The 14721-nt window shown below is 40.7% G+C and overlaps 5 protein-coding genes across 5 annotated transcripts in view; all 5 read right to left on the bottom strand.

The window, feature by feature from the left end:
- Positions 1-2: 2 nt before the first annotated feature.
- LOC126389014 (protocadherin alpha-8-like) lies at positions 3-3594 on the bottom strand. Its single transcript, XM_050042431.1, has 2 exons — positions 1156-3594; positions 3-95 (listed from the first exon to the last, which is right to left on the bottom strand). The coding sequence occupies exons 1-2, from the start codon at positions 3508-3510 to the stop codon at positions 3-5; spliced, it is 2448 nt and encodes an 815-aa protein (XP_049898388.1). The 5' UTR covers positions 3511-3594.
- A 608-nt stretch (positions 3595-4202) lies between these two features.
- LOC126388752 (protocadherin alpha-3-like) lies at positions 4203-6763 on the bottom strand. Its single transcript, XM_050042017.1, has one exon. The coding sequence runs from the start codon at positions 6761-6763 to the stop codon at positions 4394-4396; it is 2370 nt and encodes a 789-aa protein (XP_049897974.1). The 3' UTR covers positions 4203-4393.
- A 449-nt stretch (positions 6764-7212) lies between these two features.
- Positions 7213-9697, bottom strand: LOC126389013 (protocadherin alpha-3-like). The gene has a single exon (XM_050042430.1). The coding sequence runs from the start codon at positions 9601-9603 to the stop codon at positions 7213-7215; it is 2391 nt and encodes a 796-aa protein (XP_049898387.1). The 5' UTR covers positions 9604-9697.
- Positions 9698-11069: 1372 nt separating this feature from the next.
- On the bottom strand, positions 11070-13566 carry LOC126388746 (protocadherin alpha-3-like). The gene has a single exon (XM_050042013.1). It carries the CDS (start codon positions 13465-13467, stop codon positions 11080-11082), a length of 2388 nt encoding a protein of 795 aa, XP_049897970.1. The 5' UTR covers positions 13468-13566; the 3' UTR covers positions 11070-11079.
- Positions 13567-13632: 66 nt separating this feature from the next.
- The window catches only part of LOC126389012 (protocadherin alpha-6-like), a 5919-nt gene continuing 4830 nt past the window's right edge, over positions 13633-14721 (bottom strand). Inside the window, exon 3 of the mRNA XM_050042429.1 lies at positions 13633-13647. Coding sequence (XP_049898386.1) covers positions 13633-13647 — 15 coding nt within the window. The remainder of the gene's footprint in view (positions 13648-14721) is intronic.

The following is a 14721-nucleotide window of genomic DNA, read 5'->3' as shown; positions in this document are numbered from 1 at the left end:
TGTCATCCAACTCGCAGCCGTGAATGAGATGTATCCTCTGCTGTGATGTACCAAACAAAAGCTTTCTTATGGGAGGGACTGAGTCCGTTTGTGGCCTTATTGGTGTTACAGTGACACCAAGAGGACAACATTTTAGACGATATTAAGTTGTGAAAATATTATAGCAGAGTATTTTCTTTGATCAGAAAATCCACTTGGAGATGTCACAACAGAAGCGGTGACAAAGCAGGTTGTTAAAAATCAACATGATCACGAACTTGTAATGCTGTGCACAGGGCTCTGACATTCTTACAGCTGTACGTATTTGTAACCTCTGCCACACACAGAAAATAACAGCATGACTTACTGATATTCTATGCCCAGCAAAAAACTCAATAGTTACCTCTTCTAAGTGGTAATATAAACTCAGTGTCAGATAAAAAAAAAAACTAAGCCACTGATGTGTTTATTTATTTTTAATTTTTGCTTGTTTGATTTTTGCTTTGCTCATATTATTGCTTGAAAAAAGTTAGGGCAAGACATTTCAGCACCATGGATAGCGATTCCAAACAAACTTGCAGTCTTTTCTGTCTTAACCACATTATTTGTGGCTTTCAATTATTATGTCTTTTGCACAGTTATGATAAATACTACCAACGTCAATTGTTAACAGCATATCAATGTAGGTAGCCATTTTTTAAAAATGTTTTACAGTTAGCTATAGATGATTGTTGGCAAAGCTATTTGCACAAGAGAGGTTGCAATCGAGTAAGGCATTTGCTTTTTCTATTCTCTCACTTGTAGAAATGAAGAATTTATTTCATTGTATAAAAACATCTCTGGTGTTCACAATGACGAGGAGAGGGTATAGGTATGTTTTACAAGGTCCACGTATGAATGGATCTCTCATAAAGAAGTTCTTGCAAACAGAAGCAGGAAGCTGAGTCACAAAGTATAGTAGGCTGACAAACTCACTACTATTCCGAAGACACAACAGCATCTGTAACAAACATGTCTGAACAAAGTTTTACTCAGACTCGCCTGGAGAGTCATTCCCTAAACAAAACAAACTAATAAATGTGTGTACTACTACCCAAGTTAAGTCGTGAAGGTTTTTAGGAAACACATTAAGAATTAAAATTTAAACCAAAGATTTGGCGATGTAAACCAACTTACCTCTCCAGATCCCCTCCTCCTGTCAGGGAGCACTAGTGTGTTGGCATGGCTGCCAGGGACTATAGTAGATCCTATACTCATTCTGGGTCCAACTAACATGTAGCGTTTGTCTCCAGATCTGTACTGGATGCTGTGACACAGTGTCCCATCATAATTAGCCTCTTGTAGATATTTGGAAGTATAGTCTGTGGATTTGGAGCACTGCATTGCAATCAGCACGATGATACTGATGATAAAAAGTAGAGAAACTGAGCCCAAAGTTATCATGAGGTAAAATGTCACATTGTCCTCCTCGTCAACTTTAGTTGCACTTTTAACATCAGAAGCTGCAAAAGCCTCTCTGGGCTCCACAAGTTTGACAATGACAGTAGCTGTTGCTGAGAGTGAAACGTTGCCATTGTCTTTGACCAGTATGAGCAGTTTATGCTCAGCCTCGTCTGTCTCTGTGAATGAGCGAAGTGTTCTGATCTGTCCTGTATAGCGGTCCAAAGCAAAGAGACTGTGGTCAGTGACTTCCTGCAGTGAAAAGAGTAACCAGCCGTTATATCCTATATCAGCGTCATAGGCTCTGACTTTAGTCACCAAGTGTCCTGCGTTGACATTGCGGGGAATCTCCTCCACACCTTCAGCAGAACCGTTGGAGCTGACTGGATACAGGATGACTGGAGCGTTGTCGTTCTGATCCAGAATGAACACGTTCACTGTCACGTTGTTGCTTAGTGACGGAGTTCCTGAATCTGTGGCAACAATTTGGAACTGGAAAGTTTTCACTGTTTCAAAGTCAAAACTTTTTAGTGCTGAAATGTGTCCATTATCTGGGTTTATATTTAGGAATGATGTTACATCATGTTCAGTGCCTCCTCTCACAATATGATATGAAGTAGCTGCATTTTCATTCACATCTTCGTCCGTTGCGCTGACAGAGAATATTGAGGCTCCAGCAACGTTATTTTCTACCAGGTAAAACTGTAATGGATTTTGAGAGAATTGTGGCCTGTTGTCATTTACATCTGATATCTGAATGTTCAGGGTTTTAACAGTAGATAAGGGAGGTTCACCACAATCTGTAGCCTTTATTGTAATTTCATAATGTGACACCTCCTCTCGATCCAAAAATCCCTTCGTAACAACTGAATATATGTTCTCCTTATAGGAGGGCTTTAGTTCAAAGGGAACATCTGAGGTTATGCTTGATATTATTTTTCCATTAACACCGGAGTCTTTATCTGTCACACTGATAAGAGAAATAACTGTGCCAGGCTTTGAATCTTCAGACACTGTATTTGACAGTGATGTGATTTCTATTTCTGGTGGATTATCATTGACGTCTTTAATCTTTATAACAACTCTACACCTCCCTGTTAACGGAGGTACCCCTTTGTCAGATGCTTCAACGTCTATCTTGTAAATATCGGATTCCTCATAATCCACGTCTCCTTTCAATTTGATCTGACCATCTGAACTATCCAATTCAAATATGTCGTAAACTTTACGTGCTAAGGTTTTGCTAAAATTGTACTCAATTTCTCCATTATTACCTTCATCTGGATCTACTGCATTCACTTTTGTAACCGTAGTACCAACTGGGACGTTTTCATATATTTCTATTTGGTAAGTCTCCTGACTAAACATTGGGCGGTTATCATTACTATCAAGAACAATGATAGAAACATTCAGTGTCCCTGATCTTTGAGGTTTGCCTCCATCAACTGCTGTAACAAACAGCAAATGTTTATTCTGTTTCTCTCTGTCTAACGATTTCTTCAGCACTAAAAAAGGCGTCTTGTCCTCATCGCTTTGACTAATATCTATTTCAAAGTGATCATTTGATGTTAAAGTGTATGTACGAATAGAGTTTATTCCAGCATCGGGATCACGGGCCGCGTGCAGTTGGAATCGCGTTCCCGGAGATGTATGCTCTGCTATTTCAAATAGCTGTGCCTTTTCAGGAAAACTAGGAGAGTGATCATTTACATCAGTAATTTCTACAACGATATGATGCATCTCCAAAGGGTTTTCAACAAGGATTTTCAGCTCCATCAGACAGACACCGCTACCGTGACATAGCTCCTCCCTGTCGATCTTTTTACCGACCTGTAAGGCTCCATTGTGCGGGTTTACCTCGAAAAGAGCGTCCTTAGATCCAGAAACAACTCGAAATCGTCGGTCAGTTAAAGAGCTTTTCTCCAGACCAAGATCCTTGGCAACATTTCCAACAACAGTCCCTTCTTTCATCTCCTCTGGAATAGAGTACCTTAATTCAGCTGATGTCTGCCTTCCGAAAACCAGCAGTAAGGAAAAATGAAAAACAAACCAACGATAGTCACCCGGCCGAGATCGGCTTTCGGTCCCCATCGTTATCCGACAGCACAAAACAACACAGGAGCCTGTTTCTGCAGTAAATACAGTGTCTATATTCCCGACCACAGCATGGTCTTATCCGACTTCGGTTCCTACAGGAAATGTGTTCTCTGCCGTGAGGGACCAAACAAAAGCTTTGATAGGGGAGGGAAGGAGTATTTCATGGCCTCCTTGATGTTGCAGTGACACCAAGAGGACAACATTGTATACCACTTTACATTATATTAAGCATTAAGTAGTTATATGTTTTGTCTGCACATCCACACAGTCGAGCGGATGTATTACGGTACCATGGACAGCGACCAATGCCCTTCACGTCACTGCTCGCTTTGACCAAAGAGTTCTCTGTCCAGCTATCAAGCCCACTGCAAGAAGTTCCAAGAAATGCAGTCATAACAACAACAGCATGTAGCCTATCGAGGTTGGTTAAAAATTCCCAAACCTATCCACCACATATTGCCAAAAATGAAGCTACAATTAATAATACTTTTTTACAATATATTCCATCAGTTTGAAATATGTCTGTTAATCATACTGGTGTTGAGAATATATAGAAGTGTACAGGAAAGATAAACAATATGGGCAAGGAAACTAGTCAGCAATGTTGGGGAGACAACACATGGATTATTAATTAGGCTGATTGGCAGTTTCACAACTCTTCTCACAGACACAGCTGAACAGCACTGACCTCTGACCTCTGTCAAGAAGAGTATAACATGGGTAAAAGAAACTGGAATACTTGAATACTGAATACTAAAGTTTTACTGTTGATGTTCATGACATTAAGAGGTTTATGACATCTGTTGGTCCAACTATATACACACTCACAAGAAAGTGGCAGTTCTTGCTCGTAAACATATTTTTAAGCAATGCATTTTTATAGTCCTACCTCTGTGGATGTCCTCCTCCTCTCAGGCATCACCAGTGTATTTGCATGGCTGCCAGGGACTATAGTAGATCCTATACTCATTCTGGGTCCAACTAACATGTAGCGTTTGTCTCCAGATCTGTACTGGATGCTGTGACACAGTGTCCCATCATAATTAGCCTCTTGTAGATATTTGGAAGTATAGTCTGTGGATTTGGAGCACTGCATTGCAATCAGCACGATGATACTGATGATAAAAAGTAGAGAAACTGAGCCCAAAGTTATCATGAGGTAAAATGTCACATTGTCCTCCTCGTCAACTTTAGTTGCACTTTTAACATCAGAAGCTGCAAAAGCCTCTCTGGGCTCCACAAGTTTGACAATGACAGTAGCTGTTGCTGAGAGTGAAACGTTGCCATTGTCTTTGACCAGTATGAGCAGTTTATGCTCAGCCTCGTCTGTCTCTGTGAATGAGCGAAGTGTTCTGATCTGTCCTGTATAGCGGTCCAAAGCAAAGAGACTGTGGTCAGTGACTTCCTGCAGTGAAAAGAGTAACCAGCCGTTATATCCTATATCAGCGTCATAGGCTCTGACTTTAGTCACCAAGTGTCCTGCGTTGACATTGCGGGGAATTTCCTCCACACCTTCAGCAGAACCGTTGGAGCTGACTGGATACAGGATGACTGGAGCGTTGTCGTTCTGATCCAGAATGAACACGTTCACTGTCACGTTGTTGCTTAGTGACGGAGTTCCTGAATCTGTGGCGACAACTTGGAACTGGAAAGTTTTCACTGTTTCAAAGTCAAAACTTTTTAGCGCCAAAATATCTCCATTTTCAGGATTTATGTTAAGGAATGATGTCACTTTATTTGAATGAGCTGCATCTCTAATAATATGATAGGAAATAAGCGCATTATCTCCCTCATCACGATCAGACGCACTTAAAGAAAACACCGACACTCCTGGTGCGTTATTTTCGGTGACATAAAAATTATATTGACTCACTGAAAACTCTGGACTGTTGTCATTTACATCAGATACAACAACTCTTAATGTCTTTTCAGATGTTAGGGCAGGTTCACCTGCGTCTTTTGCGATGACTGTTACATCATAAGTCGATTTAGTTTCCCTGTCAAGCTGTGACTTTGTCACGACAGCGTACATGTTGTCCTGTATTGAAGGCGTCAGTGTGAAGGGGGCATCGTCTTTTACAAAGCTGATAACTTTCCCATTCACTCCAGAGTCCAAATCGGTAATACTAAGAAGTGCTACTGTTGTTCCTGGCCGAGCATCCTCTGAAATTTTGTTTGACAGTGACGTCACCTCAATTACAGGTGCATTGTCATTCTTGTCTTTAATATTTACAGTAACGCTTTTATCCGTTTTAAATGGAATAGCACCGCTGTCAGATGCTTGAATATCTATCTCGAAACTGTCATCCACTTCATAATCTAATAGTCCTTTCACACTTATTTCACCTGTGATCGGATCAACATCAAACAGTTCGCGCACCTTACTATCCACATTACCAAAAGAATAGCTTACATCTCCATTTGCGCCATCGTCCATATCTGTGGCATTTACTCGTATAACTATTGTTCCAACTGGTGAATTCTCACTTATCTCTGCAGAATACACATCTTTTGTAAAAACTGGCGCATTGTCGTTCACATCTAAAACATCTATAAATATCTCCACGGTCCCTGTTTTAGAAGGTTTACCTCCATCCAGGGCTGTCAGCAGCAATTTGTGGCTGCTAGAGGCCTCTCTGTCTAACGGGCTCTGCAACTGTAAAATAGGCACTTTGACATCTTTCCCGCGATCTTTCACTTCTAGACGAAAATTATTATTAGGACTGAGTTTATATTGTTGCACTGAATTCACACCTCCATCTGGATCGAGAGCAGCATGTAGCTGAAACCTGGTTCCCGGTAAAGTGGACTCTGAAATCTCGAGCCTTTTGTTATTCTCCGGGAAGGAGGGCGAATGATCATTTACGTCTAACACTTCCACTGCAACATAATGGATCTCCAGAGGGTTGTCTAGCACGGTTTTAAGGTTTATCAAACACACACTCGTCCGCTGGCATATTTCCTCACGGTCAATTTTACGATTTACGTATAAAATCCCGTCGTTTTGGTTTACCTGGAAGGGAGGTTCAGTGGAGCCAGAGACAATACGAAATCCCCTTGTTTTTAATATATTTGGATCTATTCCCAGATCCTTTGCTATATTCCCGACGGCTGTACCTTCTTTGATCTCTTCCGATATAGAATATCTGATCTGTCCAGATGCTTTGTCTAAAATCAAACAAAAAGCCAGCACGAGGGCAACCCATTTGCCTCCTTGTCGCCAGGAGTCCCGTCGGCTTTGTTCCATTCTCTGGTGTCAATTGATAAATCCAGTAAATACCAAGTGAACTGCAGGCTGTTTACATATCCAGTAACTGAAAAAGAAATCTCCACAATGCGCTCAGGTTGTATGGATGAGAAAATCGCTACAAAAAAAAATCACATTCGCAGGATAATGACGTGCCCTCCCGAATGCTTCAGAGGCAGTCTCACAGACCGAGGGATGGGAAACTGCTGTGATGCTTATTTCTGGTTGTTTAGTGCCACCATGCGATTCCAACACAAAAATGGATGTATCTCAGTCCTACTGAAAAAGTACCAACTACTGTACATGAAGAGGCCATTCACTGGTCATCTCACACAACAAGAAGTCGGTTAGGCTCACACTGTGAGCCTAAAGTGTTCACAGTCACTAACATATTAGTCCATTTATGTTTCTATGAATGAGATTCTCGACACCAGCCTAAAAAAACATATTTAAAGATGTCTTACCTCTGACGTCGCAGACCTCCTGTCAGGCATTACCAGTGTGTTGGCATGGCTGCCAGGGACTATAGTAGATCCTATACTCATCCTGGGTCCAACTAACATGTAGCGTTTGTCTCCAGATCTGTACTGGATGCTGTGACACAGTGTCCCATCATAATTAGCCTCTTGGAGATATTTGGAAGTATAGTCTGTGGATTTGGAGCACTGCATTGCAATCAGCACGATGATACTGATGATAAAAAGTAGAGAAACTGAGCCCAAAGTTATCATGAGGTAAAATGTCACATTGTCCTCCTCGTCAACTTTAGTTGCACTTTTAACATCAGAAGCTGCAAAAGCCTCTCTGGGCTCCACAAGTTTGACAATGACAGTAGCTGTTGCTGAGAGTGAAACGTTGCCATTGTCTTTGACCAGTATGAGCAGTTTATGCTCAGCCTCGTCTGTCTCTGTGAATGAGCGAAGTGTTCTGATCTGTCCTGTATAGCGGTCCAAAGCAAAGAGACTGTGGTCAGTGACTTCCTGCAGTGAAAAGAGTAACCAGCCGTTATATCCTATATCAGCGTCATAGGCTCTGACTTTAGTCACCAAGTGTCCTGCGTTGACATTGCGGGGAATCTCCTCCACACCTTCAGCAGAACCGTTGGAGCTGACTGGATACAGGATGACTGGAGCGTTGTCGTTCTGATCCAGAATGAACACGTTCACTGTCACGTTGTTGCTTAGTGACGGAGTTCCTGAATCTGTGGCGACAACTTGGAACTGGAAAGTTTTCACTGTTTCAAAGTCGAAACTTTTTAGTGCTGAAATGTGTCCATTATCTGGATTTATATTTAGGAAAGACATGACGTCACTCTGACTCCCTTCTCTCACAATATGATATGAAATAGCTGCGTTATCATTCAAATCTTTGTCCGTTGCGCTGACAGAGAATATTGAATTTCCAGCAACGTTATTTTCTACCAGGTAAAACTGTAATGGATTTTGGTCGAAATGTGGTCTGTTGTCATTTACATCTGATATCTCAATACTGAGTGTTTTAACAGTAGATAAGGGAGGTTCACCACAATCTGTAGCTTTTATTGTAATGTCATAATGTGACACCTCCTCTCGATCCAAAAATCCCTTCGTAACAACTGAATATATGTTCTCCTTATAGGAGGGCTTTAATTCAAAAGGCACATCTGACGTAATGCTTACAATAATTTTTCCATTGACACCAGAGTCTTTGTCTGTCACACTAAGTAGTGAAATAACTGTACCAGGCTTTGAGTCTTCAGACACTGTATTTGACAGTGATGTGATTTCTATTTCCGGTGGGTTATCGTTGACATCAATTATCTTTATAATGAGCCTACACTCACCTGTTAATGGTGGTGTCGCTTTATCCGATGCCTCAGCATCGAGTTTGTAAACGTCGTTTTCTTCATAGTCTACTACTCCTTTAATTCTTACTTCTCCAGTAAATTTGTCCAACTCGAAAATCTCATAGATTTTTCCTTTCAGGGTTGTTCCAAGGCTGTATTCAATTTCCCCATTGATACCTTCATCGGGATCCGTCGCATTCATTTGAAATATTGATTTGCCGATAGGAGCATTTTCATATATTTCTATTTGGTAAATCTCCTGACTAAACATTGGACGATTATCATTAATATCAAGAACAATAATAGAAACATTCAGTGTCCCTGATCTTGGAGGTTTACCTCCATCAACTGCTGTAACCAGCAGCGTGTGTTTGTTTTTTTGTTCTCTGTCTAACGATTTCTTCAACACTAAAAACGGTATCTTTTCTTCATCGCTTTGGCGGATGTCTACTTCAAAGTGATTATTTGATGTCAGATTGTATGTACGAATAGAGTTAATTCCAGCATCGGGATCACGGGCGGTATGAAGCTGAAATCGCTTACCTGGTAATGTATGCTCAGCGATTAAAAATGTCTGTTCTCTTTTAGGAAAACTAGGAGAGTGATCATTTACATCAGTAATTTCTACAACTACATAGTGTATTTCCAGAGGGTTTTCAACAAGGATTTTTAGCTCCATGAGACATGCACCGCTGCCCTGACACAGCTCCTCTCTGTCAATATGCTTGTTGACGTACAGTGCCCCATTATTCTGGTTTACTTCAAAAATAGCGTCCTTACTTCCAGACACAACACGGAACCGTCGAGCAATCAAAGAGGTGATGTCAAGGCCAAGATCCTTCGCAACATTTCCAACAACAGTTCCGTCTTGTACCTCCTCGGGAACAGAGTACCTTATCTGAGCCAAAGCCTGTTCTCCGACCAGCAGCAGCAGCAGAGCCAAATAAAAAGCCAACCAGGAGCAGTCCTTTGTTCGAGTGTTTGTATCGGTCCCCATCGTTATCCAGCAACACATGTACACACATGAACCGGTCACTTCGACAAACAGTTATTTATGTCCAACCAGCTGAGAGTCGCATATTTGCGAAACGCGAAGCGTTATTCCATCGGCTGATGTAGTTGATACAAATACCGTTTTTGCTCTAGTCGGAAACAAAAGCCTTGAAGAGGGAGGGACAAACTAGTCCGTGCTTTCCCAGTGTAATACTGACACCCAGAGGAAATGACTAAAACAAGCTTTACTACATGTAAAATGCTACATACTAAACGTTTAAAGTGATACATTCTTTTTGATGCCATATACTTACCAAGGAGTCATAACAATAATGCTATTCATTTTGTGTCTTTAACTTTGCGTCTCTGTTTGACTTGTCCTTGCGTTTCAGCACCATGGACAGCAATCACAAGTGGTTGGATGGCCTCTGATAGCAAAGGTAGTCCAGTTTGAAAACAACTAAGTCCATGCCTGTAGCTCAAACAACTCAACAGAACCACTGCAACAAACTTTCAAACTCTTTCAGTCAGTTATTAGTTAGAAGTTGTAATGTTCAGAGATGTAACTGTCAAAAAATGCATTGTCCACATATTCTCAAATACAAACTAGAGTTTCTCTGTTTGATGGAAAACAATAAAATATTTATTTCAGCACCATGAGGGGCAAAGACTGTATGTACTCTTAACAAGGGATGAACTTCGTTATGTATTTCAAACATAAGTATTCATCATTTTTTTGAGTAAGTAAGTATGTGCATGAACAGGAGAGACAAACAGTAAGAATGTAGCAGAGAGCAGAGTGTAATAGGCAGCTGTATCTTGCCACATCCAACATTTTGCTACACTGACTTGCACTTTGACACCCCTTTTCATGTGAACAGGCATTGTGTGTGATAAACGAGACATAAAAGATGATAAAAACTCAAGCAACTCTATTAGAATCTATGTAAGATGCACACAGTTGACAAGAAAAACTTGAGTTTGTTGTGTGAGTTATATTGTTCTCTGTGCAAAATGCCTTAGAGACACTATAAGATGCCACCTTGGTAGCACCTTACTTGGATAGCACCTACAGTATTGTTAGTATTGTCAGCTTATTAGTTGAGATTCAACAATTTAGGTCTTTTGCTTTGTCTGTTCATCTATGAGGTATGTGTGACATATCACTTCATATTCTCAGAATCATGTAGGTGAACTTAAACTAGTCTCCCAGCCTATGCTGCTTAGGTTGAGTGAACAGTTGAAGGTCATTATTCTGAGAATATGTAGGCATGTTCATGAATTGTCACATATACTCTAAATAGTATAATATAAGTTAAAGATCTGAAGAACTAAGTGAAACATTTAAATAGTTGAATCTCAACTACATAGCTTTTAAAATGTTACAGATACTTTATGAACCGTTTGTTGGTGGATTATCCAAAAAGAAGTTGCCACAGAGTTTGAGCACAGACCAAATAATTGTATGCTTGTAAGCATAATGTATAAAACTGTGTTGTTAAAGTCTTACCTCTCCAGATCCCCTCCTCCTGTCAGGGAGCACTAGTGTGTTGGCATGGCTGCCAGGGACTATAGTAGATCCTATACTCATCCTGGGTCCAACTAACATGTAGCGTTTGTCTCCAGATCTGTACTGGATGCTGTGACACAGTGTCCCATCATAATTAGCCTCTTGTAGATATTTGGAAGTATAGTCTGTGGATTTGGAGCACTGCATTGCAATCAGCACGATGATACTGATGATAAAAAGTAGAGAAACTGAGCCCAAAGTTATCATGAGGTAAAATGTCACATTGTCCTCCTCGTCAACTTTAGTTGCACTTTTAACATCAGAAGCTGCAAAAGCCTCTCTGGGCTCCACAAGTTTGACAATGACAGTAGCTGTTGCTGAGAGTGAAACGTTGCCATTGTCTTTGACCAGTATGAGCAGTTTATGCTCAGCCTCGTCTGTCTCTGTGAATGAGCGAAGTGTTCTGATCTGTCCTGTATAGCGGTCCAAAGCAAAGAGACTGTGGTCAGTGACTTCCTGCAGTGAAAAGAGTAACCAGCCGTTATATCCTATATCAGCGTCATAGGCTCTGACTTTAGTCACCAAGTGTCCTGCGTTGACATCGCGGGGAATCTCCTCCACACCTTCAGCAGAACCGTTGGAGCTGACTGGATACAGGATGACTGGAGCGTTGTCGTTCTGATCCAGAATGAACACGTTCACTGTCACGTTGTTGCTTAGTGACGAAGTTCCTGAATCTGTGGCGACAACTTGGAACTGGAAAGTTTTCACTGTTTCAAAGTCAAAACTTTTTAGCGCGGAGATGTGTCCATTATCTGGATTTATATTTAGGAAAGACATGACGTCATTTTGACTCCCTTCTCTCACAATATGATATGAAATAGCTGCATTTTCATTCACATCTTTGTCCGTTGCGCTGACAGAGAATATTGAATTTCCAGCAACGTTATTTTCTACCAGGTAAAACTCTAAAGGTGTTTGGTCAAAATGTGGTCTATTGTCATTTACATCTGATATCTCAATACTGAGAGTTTTAACGGTAGATAAGGGAGGTTCACCACAGTCGGTGGCTTTTATTGTTATTTCATAATGTGACACCTCCTCTCGATCCAAAACGTGTTTAGTGACAACCGAGTACGTGTTCTCCTTATAAGAGGGTTTTAATTCAAAGGGTACGTCATTCGATATGAGTGAAATAATTTTTCCATTGATACCGGAGTCTTTATCCTTCACACTAATAAGCGCAACAACTGTACCAGGCTTTGAGTCTTCAGACACTGTATTTGACAGTGATGTCACTTGTATTTCCGGTGGATTATCGTTGACGTCTGTGACTTTTATAATGACTCTACACTCACCCGCTAGTGGGGGTGTTCCTTTATCTGAAGCCTCTACATCCAGTTCATATACATCGTTTTCTTCATAATCCACTGCCCCTTTAACTCTAATCTCTCCCGTTAATTTGTCCAGTTCAAAAATATCATAAACTTTCTGCCTCAAGGTTTTTCCGAGGCTGTATTCAACTTCACTGTTGATGCCTTCATCGAGATCCGTTGCATTCATTCTAAAGACCGAAGAACCAACTGCAAGGTTTTCCTGTAAAGAAATCTGGTAAATCTCCTGACTAAACATTGGACGATTATCATTACTGTCAAGAACAATTATAGAAACATTCAGTGTCCCTGATCTTGGAGGTTTGCCTCCATCAACTGCTGTAACCAGCAGCGTGTGTTTGTTCTTTTGTTCTCTGTCTAACGATTTCTTCAGCACTAAAAATGGCATTTTACCTGCATCACTCTGACGGATATTTATTTCAAAATGTTCATTTAATGTCAAAGTGTATGTACGAATAGAGTTAATTCCAGCATCGGGATCACGGGCGGTGTGTAGTTTGAATCGCTTTCCCGGTAATGTTTGTTCACCTATTTCAAATGTCTGATCTTTTTCAGGAAAACTAGGAGAGTGATCATTTACATCAGTAATTTCTACAACTACATAGTGTATTTCCAGAGGGTTTTCAACAAGGATTTTTAGCTCCATGAGACATGCACCGCTGCCCTGACACAGCTCCTCTCTGTCAATATGCTTGTTGACGTACAGTGCTCCATTATTCTGGTTTACTTCAAAAATAGCGTCCTTACTTTCAGACACAACACGGAACCGTCGAGCAATCAAAGAGGTGATGTCAAGGCCAAGATCCTTCGCAACATTTCCAACAACAGTTCCGTCTTGTACCTCCTCGGGAACAGAGTACCTTATCTGAGCCAAAGCCTGTTTTCCGACAAGCAGCAGCAGCAGAGCCAAATAAAAAGCCAACCAGGAGCAGTCCTTTGTTCGAGTGTTTGTATCGGTCCCCATCGTTATCCAGCAACACATGTACACACATCAACCGGTCACTTCCACAAACAATAATTTATGTCCAACCAGCTGAGAGTCGCATATTTGCGAAACGCGGAGCGTTATTCCATCGGCTGATGTGCTTGATACAAATACCGTCTTTGCTCTAGTCGGAAACAAAAGCCTTGAAGAGGGAGGGACGAACTAGTCTGTGGCTTCCTGATGTTACAGTGACACCCAGAGGTGTTCAGCAAACGTTACTATGTTTTACTTAAACAGGTTTGAAGTGATGCATTCTTATAGGGAGCGGGCGCTTGCCTAGAGGGTTATTAATTAATTCATAAATAAAAATGTTTGCTGTATTTCTTAAATATTTGATCTCTGTTTGACATGCCCATGCGTTTCAACACTATGGACCACAATCACAAGTAGTTGCAAAGATTTTCCATCGAATCACAAAAGTACTTTGGAATCTAAACTAAGCCTATGCACACTGTTAAAAAAAACTCTACAGAAACACTACAGCATGTTAAAACTTCCCAATTATTTGTTATACCTGAGAATTTCCTGAGATCTCAATATCAAAATGTCACTGTCCACATATTCCCCAATACAGACAGACTGGAGAAAAGTAAAATGTTTACTTCAGCACCATGGACAGCAGTCAAAATGCGGGTCAAAGACTGTCCTTTTACACAGGATGAGCTCTGTTGTGTATTTGGCATGTTAGTATTCATCATGACTATATGTGTGTGTATATGCATGAATAATTCAGACAAATAATGAAGGTATAGCAAAGACCACATTAAGCAATTTGCTACACTAACTAGCATTTTTACATCTGTTCGATATAACCGAGCATTTGTATTAAAACAAGACATATATTATAATAGAAACTCAAAAATACCTATAAGAACCCGCACAAGTAAGAAACACACTTAACAAGCAATATTTGATTTAGTTATGAAGTGTATTGTGTACTGTTCTTTATGCAGAGTGCTTTAGAGAAGCAACAAGAAGCCAACTTTGAGTATGACCAATGAATTGTATGCTTGTAAAGATAATGTTTAAAACAGTGTTGTTAAAGTCTTACCTCTCCAGATCCCCTCCTCCTGTCAGGGAGCACTAGTGTGTTGGCATGGCTGCCAGGGACTATCGTAGATCCTATACTCATCCTTGGTCCAACTAACATGTAGCGTTTGTCTCCAGATCTGTACTGGATGCTGTGACACAGTGTCCCATCATAATTAGCCTCTTGTAGATATTTGGACGTATAGTCTGTGGATTTGGAGC

The sequence above is a fragment of the Epinephelus moara genome, chromosome 4 (genome assembly GCF_006386435.1).
Source record: "Epinephelus moara isolate mb chromosome 4, YSFRI_EMoa_1.0, whole genome shotgun sequence".
NCBI classification, from domain to species: Eukaryota; Metazoa; Chordata; class Actinopteri; order Perciformes; family Serranidae; genus Epinephelus; species Epinephelus moara.
Note: the sequence above shows the minus strand (reverse complement) of the source record. Positions and strands in the feature narration are given on the sequence as shown.

Excerpts from the sequence above, each read along its gene's own strand:
- LOC126389013 (XM_050042430.1), bottom strand. The coding sequence starts at position 9,603 with ATGTGTTGCTGGATAACGATGGGGACCGATACAAACACTCGAACAAAG.
- LOC126388746 (XM_050042013.1), bottom strand. The coding sequence starts at position 13,467 with ATGTGTTGCTGGATAACGATGGGGACCGATACAAACACTCGAACAAAG.
- LOC126389014 (XM_050042431.1), bottom strand. The coding sequence starts at position 3,510 with ATGGGGACCGAAAGCCGATCTCGGCCGGGTGACTATCGTTGGTTTGTT. Across the intron at positions 96-1,155 it reads GGAGGAGGGGATCTGGAGAG|GCCACAAACGGACTCAGTCC; the intron begins GTAAGTTGGTTT and ends AACACCAATAAG.
- LOC126388752 (XM_050042017.1), bottom strand. The coding sequence starts at position 6,763 with ATGGAACAAAGCCGACGGGACTCCTGGCGACAAGGAGGCAAATGGGTT.